We start from the raw sequence: 15,100 nt of genomic DNA, 5'->3' as shown, positions 1-15,100 counted from the left end.
CTAATTTAACTTCATAAATAAACAAATCAATTATAAGCAGTTTGTAAAATTTGTATTCATAACAGCATGGAAGACTGTTCTAGGAGCCTTCCAAAAGAAGAAGTTCATACACTGGAAGAATTATATATACCAAATTACTACCTTCCATCATCGAAGCAGAGTTAGTTGCTAAACAAAAATATTTTCATTTCTAAGAGAAGACAAATACTGTGTTATACAAATCTATTTTAAGCATCTTCAGAGTTAGCACATACACTATGCTGTTCATCTGTGTCCTTCAGTTACAAGCAGGCAGACTGCAAGCTGGATACACCATTTCAGTGACAACCGATTCCAAGCCACCATCTTTTTGAGACCCCCTGTGATTTTTCTCCAACTGTTACAAAAACTTGTGCTGCTGGAAGATGACAGAGGCAGGCTCAGTCAGATGGACAGAAATAGCTTGGAATCATGGCTTGAAATTCAGTAACTGCTCCTGCTTTGCAGGAATATGACAGGGGAGAACATGCAAGACAGAAGGAAGAGATCTGGAAGAAGGTCTTATGTGTTGAACTAATTATGAGAGGACACACTTGCTTCCCTACACAGTGCACAGCCCCGTGGATGTAGACCAGGGGGCGCACGCAAGGGAGCCATGTGGCCAGGCTGGACTCTGACACTCCCAGCACGGCATCTGCAACCAAAAGCTAGCAGAATAGGCAAAATCTCTATAACGCTTGTTTTTTTTACCCGCTCCCTATTTTGCAGTCCCTTTTAGATAGAGGCAATCAATAAAATATTAACCAGAAGCACCTTACAGCTTTGCTTGCCAGTAAGCCCGTGAGGCACAGCCCGAGGAGCGAGAACTGACCGTCTCCAAGGCCAGCGCTGCTCGGGGTAAGGGAGCTCAGCACAGGCTCTCTCCGCGGCACAGCAGCGCCTGCCCACTCTGAGTGGGCGCCTGTCTCCTTACAAAAATTAATACACACACTGTAAATGCTGAATGTAATGTGATAATCTTCCCTTATATGCCTCGTTATTTATTGGATTCTTTCTCAAAGGCAGATGGAGAGAACAGTGGTGTTAATCTCGTTTGGGCTTTGAATGGATACATAATATCCATTACCGTATAGCCATCGGGGCACCAAGTTGGAGCGTATCTGCTTTATATGCAATAATTTGCAGCCAAAAAATTATTCAGTCCATAAAATATCCTTCAAGAAAAACAAATGATTTCATAGCTGAGAAACTGACTGAGAGGGTAAGTGACCTGGCAACAGCAGCCCAGAGCCACCGTTGCCACTATGGATACACAACGTTAATCACATAACGGAACGGGCTGGGGAAATATCTCACTTCAGTTAACTAAATTCAGTCAAAAACTATTTTCAACGTTGAAGACACATGAACTACGGTTTGGTCAGTGTGTACTGGGGGCCCTAACAGCATTTGTGAATAATTTGTCCCTCTTACCTGAAAGCTAATACTGGGTTTCAGTCTTCTTCCATCATGATCAACAGTAAAACATTCAGCATTACAGAATCATGACCAGGATGGACATGTCCAGGTGAAGAGCTCACATGATGCATCTAGTGCTAACTTCTGTTATTCCCTGTGACAAGACTTTATGACAGTGCCTGTGACAGTGCCTGCATTTGCTGTCCAGGAAATCAATATTTGCTGCACTAATTCATCAGGAGGGAAGGCATAACATCCTTAAACATTGTAAATGTTCTTATTAAACTTTGGATAATTTTATAGCAACCTGCCAAAAAAACCCAACCAAACACATCACCATCAAACAAAAACACCACCAAGAAAAAGTGGTTAAAAGTTTCCTAAAAGCATAGTGTGGGGAAAAAAAACCTCAAGAGATTAAAAGACAGTTTAAAGCTCAACACTTCCACACTCACTCTTCACACAAAGGTCCACGCTGAAGCCGATATTCCATTTTTAAGGTTTAAACATAACACCAGAAAGCTTTTATTATGGTCATGCTTTCCAAAAGCTTTTCAGACCACTCCTTCTATTCTGAGATGCATAAATAGGCCCGCCAGCTGCAGCAGTGAAGAGGATGGATCTGTGCCAGTGCACGGCTCCCGCCTTACATTACAGCTAACTGCTCTGCGAGTGACAGCGAAGCGGACACTGGAAAAACGGACACCTCGATGAATCACGCCTCGTTTATGGTTTCTGTTTGAAGATTTATGCACGTTGAGCGCAGCTCAGAGCAAGTAAGTTACAGTTCAATGCAACTTAATGATTTTGTTACTCCGTGCGTTCTCTTAAATAATGGGGACGTCTCTGCTTTCTTGCCAAACGGGTGATGACAGAAGAAATACCGTGGGGAGGAAAGCCGTTCTGAGTGTCCCGGTAGATAACTAAGCACCTCGAAGATGTCATCTACATTTTCTGCAAGCAGGTCCGTGGTGATTTACTTAGACACTGACAGGTCTTTTGGTATCTCACAAGATGAAGGAGTAGCTGTCTACCTGCCCTTTTTAAACAAAGTCACTGGATATTTCACTACTAAGCACCCCATCTCCTCCAACTCAGCGTATGGCAATGGAGAATAAATCAGCTGCCTGCGCTGAGCAGTACAGCTCCCTCCTGCAGCTCCAGTACGATGCACGCTGACAGGACACTTTCTGGGGTTACCTGTTCTCATGCACACTAGGCTGAATTCCCAGGTGATGCTCTAAAGCGGAGTTCCCCCCTCCTGTTACCAATTCTTTCCCTCATTTACACCACTGTTCAAGTCTGTAATCACAACACCGACATGTCAGAAGCAAGAGGAAGAAAAAGATTTAACAGCGTGAGTCAGAGTAATTAGGCAGACAACATTGCTGTCATGGTGGACAAAAAAGGAAAAGATGTTCTTCAAAGTCTCAGAGAATGACTTAGAAAAGATTTAAATATCTCAAGGTAGTAAGGACCTGAAACCTTTACTATCCCCTAATTTTCCACTCAGCAGTTTTGACATTCAGGTTCTGAAAATACATGGAACAGTCTGACAGAGACAAACATGCAAGTGCCTGTCCTCAGAGATACAACCCCCAAAGCAACTGGTTTTCTCCTTCTGCACAGTTAAACGCCTGAAAATATACTGAGTAAACCATATGGAAACTGTCTGTAGAGTTCTCATTTATTTTAATTAACTCATAAGAGAACTGTAGCTTAGCTCAAATCGAGAGTTTTTAATCATAGAATCATGAGCTGGTCTGGAAAACAGACAGATAAACGAAATGGGAATTTTTTCTGCCTTTGCAATGGTCTCCCCTGCTGAAATCAATAGTAAATTCAGTGCTCACAACTCCGATATCCTCCTTTTTTTTCTCATTTTCTCTAAGTGACTTTTCAGCTACATCAGCTACTAACTTCCAAGGCTCATATGCTTTGGCAAAACTAGACCTTGAAAAAAATATATGTTTTTATATATACATAAATCAAATGTACCAAAATCTTACTAGATTAATAGAGTTCTTCCTGTTGGCCAGGTTATCTAAGCAACCCTGCTCCACCACAGAATAAGTCTTTATTTAGGTGATAATTAAGTTTTTTATTTGCAAACACCTCTTCACTTTTTAAATTTACAGTTGAATACTCCCAGTGGCCTAACACAGCCACAACATATGCTGATATACAGTTTCATATCCGGCATACTGGTATTCTTCTATTCCGTATTAAATGGAATAATCGGGGAAAAGTATCACTATACAGGAAATGGTTAATGCCCATTTCCAATTAATAAATTGCCTTTCCTTTAAGTTACCTTCCAGAGCTGTATCCTGATTTCTGGATACATTATTTGCATAGAATGTCAGAAATACAGATTATAACCTAGAAAGACAGCTAAAATGAGTAGCGTTGCTATCTGTGAGAAGTCAGGTTTGTACCTTTTGGCAGCCAGGTACTGCACTAGCTGCTGCTGGAAAGATTAAATGTTTATGAGGGTATCCACTACAATTACTTTCAGAGTGAAAAAATTAGTGTGTTTTTCTCTTAAGTTTCTTAATAAAATACTATTTCATTCCTGCTGGTATTCAAATGAGAGCAAAACAACTGTTTGCTTCCAGTTGGCTTCTAGTTTGTGAGGCCTCCCTTTTAAGAGACAAAAAAAAAAATCACGTTTTCAGATTGGATTGTTCAAAAAGAGTTCGTATATTTATATCAGCAACTCTAATAGCATTTAGAATCCTTACACCTTCTACACTGATCTGGATAATTTTTGTTTTGTTTTAATTTACCAAGCCTTTTGTGTCAGAACTCAGGATTCCAACTGAAGTTTCATTAAATGAGAAATATACTTGAGGCATATGTAAATTTATTAAGGCACCAAATAAAATGTGAATATTTTGAGCACACAGATTCTAAATACTAAATAAAACCAAGGTATAACTAGACTGTATAAGTCTATTCAGATGACTGGTTTGTATCTAAACTGAAGACACAGAGTCAAAAATAAAGCTTCACTTTCATTCTGACTTTCACTGATTTCAAATCCTAAAGGCTAAAGCTGTGAGCTAAGTAAACAGAGCACACCAGGACTTCGTGACAAATAATTCAGTTCCCATGAACTGTGGGAAGAAAATACGCACAGAATTATTATTAGTTGCCTCTCTTCAAATATTTAACCATCATTTTTAATATTCTTTCCTAATGTAAAACAGTGTTTATAATTCAAAAAAAGAAAACTATTTTAGTTTGGACAGTTTTTTTTAAAACAAGAGAAAACCACAAGCCATATTGTAATATTGCAGTAAAATTGGGGTCTAAGCTAAGTAGCTTAAACTAGATGTATAAGAAGCATAGTAGCGAACATGGTCAGATTATATTTATTAGTGGCTGCTCTTCACCTACGTGCAGGAGGTGGACTCGCTCCATCCCTTCCCAGCACGGCAGGCGAGGGGAACAAGGTGAATCGCCAGCTCACCTCAGAAAACACCTCTGTCAGAGGCTGCTCAGAGCCTTTCCTCTCCAGAAGTCTCTCTCTTGTATATTGAAGGGAGAGCGTGGCTGCAGATTAGGGTACAAAAGTGATGGAAGGAACAAAAAATACTGCACGTGGTTCTGCCTGCAGTTGCCCGGCATTTAGAGGGAACGAGAATTATATGACTTGATTTACTTTACAAAAACTGATTAGTAAAACCCCCTGTGGATTTCTTAACTATACTGTGGAGGGATATAAGATTAGTGTAGCAATTCCCATCATCAAACGTATTTACTGTTAAAATATTGGATTAGTGATGTTGTTATCCACTGTTCCAAGATTATAAAGTGATTCTTTAAAATTGAGCAGAAAAATACTGCACTCTATCATTTGTAATTAGATTTCAGTCCGAGTGTTTTTGCCTTTCCACAAAAAGTAATTCTGCTCAAAAAAAAAAAAAAAAGAGAGAAAAGGACTGCTCTGTGCACATGAACAAAGAGAAAACAAAACTATAGACACAAAAGAGGAAACAAATTCTTTTCCTCTTCTGCTTTTGAGAGACAAATGGTTGCACCTGGCCTGTATCTTATTGCTCCTGCTTGTCACGCTCATTGCTGTGGCAATGCACCACCATTACACCAGGTGGTAATAAAGCCATGTTGGTGCTACATGTTGCTTATTTGTAAGATGCACATGAGTCCACACTACCTGAGCCTGACAAATCTCGGTGCTTGGATATTTAACCCTCAAAGAGAACTTTGAGGAGAGCTATAAACCTTCAAGGTCATCATTGTCTGGGTTTCCAGTGACAACGTGGACTGTGAAGGAGGAAGAGCATGAGGAATAAAGGGGACATATTAACGCATTCATTAAAGTAATTATGCTACATTTGGGCCAGGAAAAGAGTAGGATTTTTGCTCTATCTGCCATGTTATTCGACATTACTGCAGTCTTAAGCTATATAACTTTAATAATTGCTCTTTTCCTTATTTTGGTAAATCCTTATTCTCTCTCTTTCTAGATTTATCCTCCTACTAATTTGGAAGAATAAAGAAATTTGTTTCTGTATCAGAAACATTGTAATCAATATTATTTCATGCTGTTACCACACAAAGTTCAGAATTTAAAATAGTATCAGCAACTTCAAAATTTTAAACAATCACAGATCAGTTAGATTTTAAGTTATCCTGGTTTTAACTGACCATAAAAATAGAGGCTGTAAATACGTAATCTTAACTGCAGTAGCTCTGAACAGCCTTGACAGGGTTTATCAGCTAAATGTTTAATCAGGCAAAGCAGCAAAAAACATAACCACAGCAATATATGGTATTTAGCATTTAAATAAAGCTTGTAAACCAACGACAAGTTTATTTGGGCAACTACTACCACACAAGTTCCTTATCTGCAAAGGTCTTGTCCCGAATTTATCGGAACGAGTCTCTCATACTTTATTTTCCAGGCAGTAACATCCGTTTCCATTCACGGAGTTCACAGAAAAAGGTACAGAAAACTGCAAGTTAAAAGGCATGGCCATGAAAAAGAATTCCCACACTGGCGATGACATATTGCTCTAGTAACTTATTAAACCACAGCCAAAAAGGAAAAAAACAACAAACCACCCCAAAACCAAGAACAAAAAAATCCACCACAGCATAAGAAATGAGCTTGACAAAGCACTACAGTTACTTATTTTTTGTGTAATTGAATAGTTCAGTTGCAAAATTTTCAGCTACCTGGCTGCTTCCAAGATGAGACCTTGAGCAAGTAACAGAGGTGAGAGCCATGGCAGATGAGGAGACATAAAGCCTTCCCTCCCTCGGCACAAAACGCACCGTTTCTCGTTTCCCCAGACTATAACCTCTGTGTGAAATTGCCCAACCGCTAATAGGTACCAGCTTCTCACCTCAGGATACTGGGGGCCAGATGTGGTACTTTCTGCTTCACTGACTCTTTGGCCCTGCACACCAAAACTGTGCTCTCAGCTATTTCGTTCGCGCTCTCTGCTGATAAAACACATCCCACGACAGCTCTCAACATTGAACGGCAGTAAGTAGCCCAAGAAAATGTAATGATTTTTTATTGTTATTATTAAGTAGAGAAAAGTACTGAGTCTCTCCCTTTGAGGTGGGGGGGGGACTCAAAAACTTCCATGTAAATAACACCTTCTCGTAAATAGAAGTTTTATTCATCGTTCATTCTAGCAGCTTTTAAATATATTCCTCCTCCTTTTAGAGTTGGGAACCATTTGCTTTATGAGCACCATTTGGATCATTTGCCTGTTGCTCATAAAATAGACAAAGCTTTTATCCATGCCATGAATTTTTACTCACTTTACACAAAATATCGAAGGAGAGATTTGCAGGGGCCAGAATTACATCCATGAAAGAATTAACAACTAATTTAATTTTCTGCTACAATAATGGTTCCAGCAGATTTTGATTTTGTTGATTACATTTCTTCTCTCCACAAAATAAAAAAGCATATTGGTGTTAGCTTCTTCGGACATATTTTTCTAAAAAGCAGATTTTTTTTTTTCCCCCAAAATGAATAGGAATGAAGAAAACATTTCACACATTTTAATCCATGTAGTTACTAAATGCAGCGGTGGCAAATGCAGCTTTCAGAAGTGATCAGATAACATGGTGATAGTCCGTATACTCAGGACGAACACAGATCCTCATCAGCACTGGGACATTTCTTTGACAATGCTGCCAGCAGCAGTCACACAAACCAGCTCTTGCAAAAGCTCACCTCTGTCACCCACGTTCATGCACCAGGGCCCCCCTAAATGACAATCATGGCATCGAGCTGCTTCGTCTCCTCCTCTCACAACTCAGAAGCCAAAATTCTCTCTTCCGTGCCCACAAACTGAAGCCCAGCCCCAATGCCAAGCTCTCTCCCTGCCTGCTCTGCAACACATGCTGTAGGCAAGGAAACAGGAGGAGCTTGTTAGCCCTCCCTTAATGATTCATTAGCTGTTTAGCAGTAACTGCTGGAATGAAACACTTTCCTCCGCAGTTTTGTTCCTGCACATAAGGAGTTACTGTCTATTAGCAACTATGGACCATAGCAAGCTCCTGTGGTCCTGCACATAAACATTATTGATTGCAGACACAGATCAATGCACACTTAACTGGTGCGATTAGCAGCTGCCTGGATAGAGGCCTTTGGAGGTTCGGCCACGCAGTAGCTGGAAACAGCCAGGGCACACGCTGCACCTGGGAGCTTTTTCTTCAGGAAGGAGGGAAGATCCTGTGTTTCAGAGAGTAACAGCTGAGGGATTTCCCTACCACACAAGGCTTGCACATTTACAGATCTCTATCTTCTTTCTGTGTGCAGAGGTGCACAAACATAAATCACATATCTGTGACTACAGTGAAGAATTTACCATTTAAGATCTACAGTATTTTAATCAGCTGTATAGATTGTACCATGAAAGCCTGCACAGTTAGCATTGCAACTCATTAAAAAAAGGCACTCAAGCATGAACAACGGTAGCAGTAACAGAGATGTGAGGGGTTTTTTTTTCATTTCTACTCCTAAATTCCTACATTGTGTTTGCCACTTGCTTTTGGAGTAAACATGCCTCTAGAACAAGCCTAAGTTCTAGGATTTCGTATACGTAGTTTGTAAAAACTAAACAGGACAATATTTGTTTGGGCAGAGTGCTTACGGCCTGAAAATATGAGGCAGAGCCTGCTTAGACTCCAGTCACACTGTAATTACAGATCAGGGGTTGCTACCTCTGCCAGCAAACTCTCAACTTGGGCATTACAGCTATAGATTCACAGCTGCCCTTAGCAAGAGATGAACCCTGCAAAGCAGAGGTAGGTGCTTCTGTCAGGAAGAGGCACTGTGCCATATGCATCACACATGTGGTAGCTGCTAAAGGAAAAATGCCCCCACATCCACAAAAAGCAGCAGCTATCTTCTCCTGGGAACTTGCAGAAACAGCCTGATTCTCCAGGTTGGTCTTCCCAGCTCCCTACTCCATCTCCACCACGCTCCAGTGCCTTCTCTCTTACAGCCCCAATCTTTATCCTTGGAACAGCAACATCCAGTTTCACCTACACGATGAACTGGCTCTTTTCTTCCCCCCCATCACCTCCAAAGCCACATATTGCAACGTGTAGTACAGTACAGTGATATACAGTGAATATATAGCAAAAATAGCCCTGAATTCCCGCATGAAAGAAATTTATAACAACGAATTTGCTCAAGTAAGTATACAACTGCAAGGCCAAAACATCCAAAACATTTTGTATTAAGGAAGGTAAATGTTGTATAGAAATCTCCCTCTTTCTTTATCTTTTTTTTTGCATGATTAAGTATTGCTTCATTTTTTGATAAATCCTTATGACGTAAAAGGCTTATCTTTCAAACTGTCCTTTCAAAATAACAAAGTTCCACAATCTTTGTTTCTACGTCAGGAGATGCTCACAGTTTATTGACACACCATTCAAAAAGCAGCTTTGTTTTGTAAAGTTCTGCAATGTTTTTTAAGCATGTAAGGACCACAAACTGAAGGCAAGATAATCCTGGCACTCCTCCCTTAGAAAAAAAACAGAGACTTCAACTAAAAGGACACTACCAATAGTCTGGGCAGCCAAACACCAGAACAATCCATTTTGACATACGATGCCACGAACCACAGAGCTACCTCTTGCAGCTTTTCTTTAGAGCCCCAAATTAATTCTGTGAAGACTTGTAGAAACCACCATTAAAGAAAAACATATTATCAGAAAAGTTGTTCCAGCCTACCTGTGGCTGAGTCCAAGGCTCCAAGGTTGTCTCTTTCAAAGGAGTTTGTGGCCTTCCCATTTCTTTTGTGTGCTTTTAGGAGAGAAAAATATGCATCAGTTATGTATTCAACCACTCTATCAGCATTCAGCATTAATTTCCCTTGAGGGAATACAACAGTCAGGTACAAAATTCATACAAAATAATGGTAATGTATGACGACTGCATACATTTGGAGTAGACTGTAGGTCTGATATTTTTGCAGCTAAGTAACTTAATTTTTATAGAGTTGCTTTAACTTTCAAGGTGTGGGGGTACACACCTTCATCTGTGTGTACAGATTAAAACCTCAAACAATATGAAATGATTTGCCAACAGAGTAAGGTTCAGCAGCAGGATTTCAGAGACAACTTGACTCTGGTTTCTCTGCTGTTTCCTCCCCAGGCTGGGCTATGGACACCCTGAAAAAGGACACAGACTGCAGTGGAGCTAACTTAAATAGGTGAATTAAAAGAAATATTATGGAAAACTTTTTTAAACTCTGCATTACGCAGGCAGGGAAGCCCTTGCCTTTCCTTAATGCTCTTTGGAGCCAGAGCCAGAAGACTGAGCAGTTAACGGCTTCTTGTCTCTTCAACTTTTCACTACCTTGCAATATTTCAAAATCTACCACCCCAAATCAAAAGTTGGTACCATCAAAAAGATTAAAGTAGTCTTCATAGAATTAGACTTGTTGAACCTTCAAGCTTCTTTTTTTTTTAAATATTACCAAAACATCCTGCAAATATTTGTTAATATCTGTAATGGCTCTGCTTCAATAATAAATGTGTCAGATTTCTGAGCACTGGGACTGGGCATTGAATAGGATGTTGGCTCCTTTTAAGTTTTCTCCATATGAATTTCCCAGGGAAGGAACTTTACACATTGCTGCAAAAATATCGACAAGTCTCTCATATTTTCTTTCTCCCTGAATTCCTTCTGTCATAAAATGGAAACAATGACATTCACAAAAAAGGTCCTCGCTGAAATAAACTATTTAAGTAGTGCCAGGATTTTCCTCCTCCTGAAATACAACATCTCTAGTGTACTACCCTTTGGATATAGCTGTTGACAATACGTAATATAAATAGCATCTTATCCAGGTCTCACATCAGAGTGATCTAAGTGCCCATGGAGACTGCGAGGACTGACAAAGAGAAGGAGATATGTGCCATTGGATTTTCTGTCATATATAGTAAAATATGGCCACTTAAAAGGAAACAGTTTTTAAGCACAGAATTTGTGGGCAACTTCAGTTAGCATGGAGCATTCACAGGGCTCATTTCAAAAAACCACCTTATTAAAGGGCAATTTTGTTTTGGCAGGTTGGATTGCCTGTAACAACAGATTACAGGCAATCATTTTTACCATTTTTGTTATGCTGTATTTTGGGGTAGCTACAGAACATGATTCATTCTTGAAACAGAACAATAAGTGCATTTCAAAAGAAAAAAGAAATAACCACAGATTTAGTGAATGCTAAACGGAGTTAAAATGAATGCATATGGAAAGGGAAGGTTGTGTTTTTCATATGTTCAAAAGCAAATGTGTTCTACCTTATAATCTTTAAATGTAATAATCAAGTATCAAAGGGACCCAAACACATAATGAAAATTATTAAACATATCAATTGTGGTGCCAAGATACCATAATAATTCCATATGGGATAACCTGCCAGGAACTGACATGAAAAATCACACTATCTCTTGAGAAACAGTTTTCCTTGGAATTTCACATCAGTTTTTTTATACAAAATTTGCCCAGTCAGTTCTAGTTTAGAGCAGAGAGAAAAAGCAAAAAGCAAGTGTATGAGCACATGAAGAAAAGGGATGCAAACATACATGTGAGACAATACATAAAACGTTTGAGTAACACTTGAAAACCATGCTCTAAATCTTAGACATGACTTAATGAAGGCTCAAACACCTCTTAACGCTGAATTTCTTACAGACTAGCACCTTGTGTTCTTCATTTACTTCCCACTGTTTCCACTGCCCAGCACCCAAAGAGACCCTTTCACCCCTCTGAAGACAAGCATCAGAAAGTAGTGACAAAACAGCAAGAGCAAAAATAGAGCAGATTCTGGGGCAACTACTAGGCAGTCAGCAGCCTGCGTCCTGGCCACATGGACTAAAGCAAAAACCAAGCAGTAACTGCTTTCAGCGTCTACAGGCTTTCCACGCACAGCACCCAGCTTCTTTCTAGCTCTCGTTCCCTTTTTACAATGCTGTTTCAGAACCAAAGGCATTGAGCTCTAAAAATTAAAGGCCCTAACACACTGCACAGCTCTGCTTCACCATGGAGAACCTGGAAGCGTTGCATTGCCACTTTTCAGTGTAGAAAAACATCTTATACGTGAACTGTGACTACACACGAGGGAGCTTATGATGAACCAGCACCTGAACTGCTAACTAGCAGCACATCTGCTGCAGCTTCCAACTCTGCATGCTGCAAAACTCAAATTGCGCAAATACCTGTCCTGAACTACCTGCTACTATAGAAGTTGTGCTTCTAGCATACAAGCTCCCTACTCACCCCTCACTGAGATATACACACATTCTTAATAGATCTTATAAGCAGTGCTTATTCACTTTTTTATTTTTTATTCACCTTTTTATTTTTTTTTTTTTTAAGAAGACAATCCGCTCAGGAGCTTCTTTCTTCCAGCACAGATGAAGAAGCTCTTACTAAAAGTGGGAAGTTTTTGGAAGACTTTATCCCCCCATTTTGCTTGGGGCATCTTCCCACAGCCTTCTGCAGCTTCTACAATTCCTCTAAAGAAACAACAGAATATGCCCACAGTCTTTTGTTTATGTTCCCTCCACTTCCTCAATTTGACATTTAAGTTTCACACATAGAAGCAAATTGTACTCATAATGAGATAAAGATGGAAAGATTTCAACCTGGATATTACATTATGGTTTCAGCAGTGCCATTAAAGGTCCCTTAGCTCTTATACACACACCGATTACAATTTCTCTAGCAGGCAGGCTTGACTTCTGGAATAAATTAGGTTCTTTTCATGTTTGATGAACCACCTGTCACTTCTGTTACAGCCAACTACCACTCCGCAAGCATGGGGCATATCCAGACAACTGGTTCAGTTCCTACCATTCATCCTTCTTAGGATCTCCTGCCTTCTGAGGTCCCCCCTCTGCCTGAACTGAGGGAGACTCATTTTGCTCTACATCATTACCTGACACCCCATGTCACTGCCCTGGTACGTGCACTGGGGAAAGGCAAAAAAAAGACAAGAAACCACGTAAGGTCTTCCTGGCTGTAAAAGTTTCTTTTATCTCAGTAATCCCTTTTGCTCAGTGGGAAACACACTACTCCTATCAACTGTTCCCCAAGGCCAGACAATCCTGTCTGTCCAAAGAAAGTCCATTTTTCAGGTATTTTCAGTGAGACAGTATGAAATAAGAGTTTGTTTGCTGACTCATCATACAGCCAGTCACATTAGTCATCCACCTGACCACCTAGGAATTACCCTGATCAATTATGGTAGCAATCAATAAAGTCCAGCATAATGGCCAGGTAGTAAAAAGATTGTGCACAAAAAATTTTGCTGATATTTAGAATTTTCTGTCTAGTTGTAACAGCAAAAGAAAGCTTTAATATTTAAAGTAGTTATTAAATCTTTATTTAGGGAAAAATGGAATTCATCATGAATATTTTCTGTTGTTTATTAGGAACAATAAGTTAACAAACATATAATTACTTATGACAGTTTGACAGGTAATATTCACACTTCCAAAATCTACCAGAGAAAATAAATTGTAAAATGGATTTTAAAGTTTATGAAAGTCATCGTTTTAAGTCAGACTTCTTTGTTATCTTTAAGACGCCACACTGGTGGTCCCCACTGTGAAGTATGAGGGGGAAATCTCTTGTGCACCTGAGATAATTCAAATTAATCTTACAACAACTGTACACACACAGAAGATCTCCCTTCCGATGGCATTCTCCCCCTACGCTGCCGGGCTCCCAGTACAGGTTTGGCTGATCTGTAACAAGACAATACCGATTTGCTCAACCTATTTTCTCCATCAGACTCAACCCCATCCCCTCTCTGCCCTAAGTACTAGTCCAGCTCGCTCTGTCTCAGATCCTGCCCTGCCCGTCCCCTGTGTAGGTCAGGAAGGTGGGATGCAGGTGACTGAGGAAGAGGGATGCCCATTCCCTGCGATCCTGTCCGACAGCCACCCTCTGAGCTCTCCCTTTTGCCTCTGATCCCCAGTGCATCACACAAGGAGCAGCAGCCAGAGGAAGCTGCCACGTCCAGCCGCACATGCCAACACCACCCTGCTCCGCAGGCAGCTGCCCACCCTCTGCCTCTGCCAAAACCACCTCGAGCTGCACTCCTGGCTGCCCGGCCTGCCATAGCCCTTTGCCTCCCTTACAGCCAGGACTCCTGAGCTGCCACGCAGCCACCTCTAATACAAAATACATACTCTAAAATTGTGGGAAAGTCCTTAACTTCTTTCCAGCAAAAAGGGAAATTATGTTCAATCGGTCGGCCTCAGCTTCATGAGTTGGGGTTTTCAAATAATCATAGAAATTTCTAGTAACTTGACCCATGGATATGACTAATTTTTCAATGACTATCACTTTTCCAGGCTGCAAAGGGAATTTGTTCTGGTCCTCAAACTTTTTATTCTAATATTAACTACTGGATCTGTTCAGTTAGGTGTCATCTCCCTTTCATCCTGCTTCCCTATTGACAGTTTTTTGTTTTTCTTCAAAGTAAATCTGGATTTATTAGAGTTAAAAGAAAAAGCTACAACATGACAATTTTGGTTTATGTATTTTGATTTCTGGAAAAGCCCTAAAATTATCTAGACAGATACTACTACGAATAATTCTAATGGTTATTGATTGCTGCGAGAAGAAAAAGCAGACTGAAATTCAAAGATAATATGATGCATTTTTCTCTGGTGCCTTACAAAATTGCTACGGCAGCATTAAGATTGTCTGACTCAAAGTGTTCCACTCCTGCGCTTTAGAGGAAAGAAAAAAAAAAAGTGTTTCATGAAATTGTCTTTCAAGCTGAAATCCTCTGTGGCTTCAAGTGAGATTTAGGAAACAAACAGCAAAAGACATTTTGTAAGTTGTATATTAGCTAGGTTACATTATGGAAGTCTGGTTGGGATTCCACATGTTTATTTGGGGCAGCTTTTGTCTTTTCTAGTTATTTTTAAAGTATACGGCCAAAAGCTACATTTTTAGACAGGAACTGCAGACTTCACTGTTTACTATACATTATCATGTATACTAATTTCACTGTCCAGGCAGAACATCTTTATTATCACACTGAGACAGAGCAATGCTGTGAGCCTGAGAAGGAGATTGTCTCCCTTAACAATGCCTCCTTCTTGCCTCTAAGTTGATTTCAGGTAATTGGATTCCTGC

General features: G+C 40.1%; 1 protein-coding gene across 1 annotated transcript in view; it reads right to left on the bottom strand.

Moving 5' to 3' along the window:
- Positions 1-15,100, bottom strand: part of PCDH11X (protocadherin 11 X-linked) — a 304,231-nt gene that overhangs the window by 110,134 nt on the left and 178,997 nt on the right. The window contains exon 3 of the mRNA XM_068412132.1: positions 9,671-9,742. Within this exon, the coding sequence (XP_068268233.1) occupies positions 9,671-9,742 (72 nt within the window). The remainder of the gene's footprint in view (positions 1-9,670; positions 9,743-15,100) is intronic.

This window comes from Nyctibius grandis, chromosome 13 (genome assembly GCF_013368605.1).
Source record: "Nyctibius grandis isolate bNycGra1 chromosome 13, bNycGra1.pri, whole genome shotgun sequence".
NCBI classification, from domain to species: Eukaryota; Metazoa; Chordata; class Aves; order Nyctibiiformes; family Nyctibiidae; genus Nyctibius; species Nyctibius grandis.
Note: the sequence above shows the minus strand (reverse complement) of the source record. Positions and strands in the feature narration are given on the sequence as shown.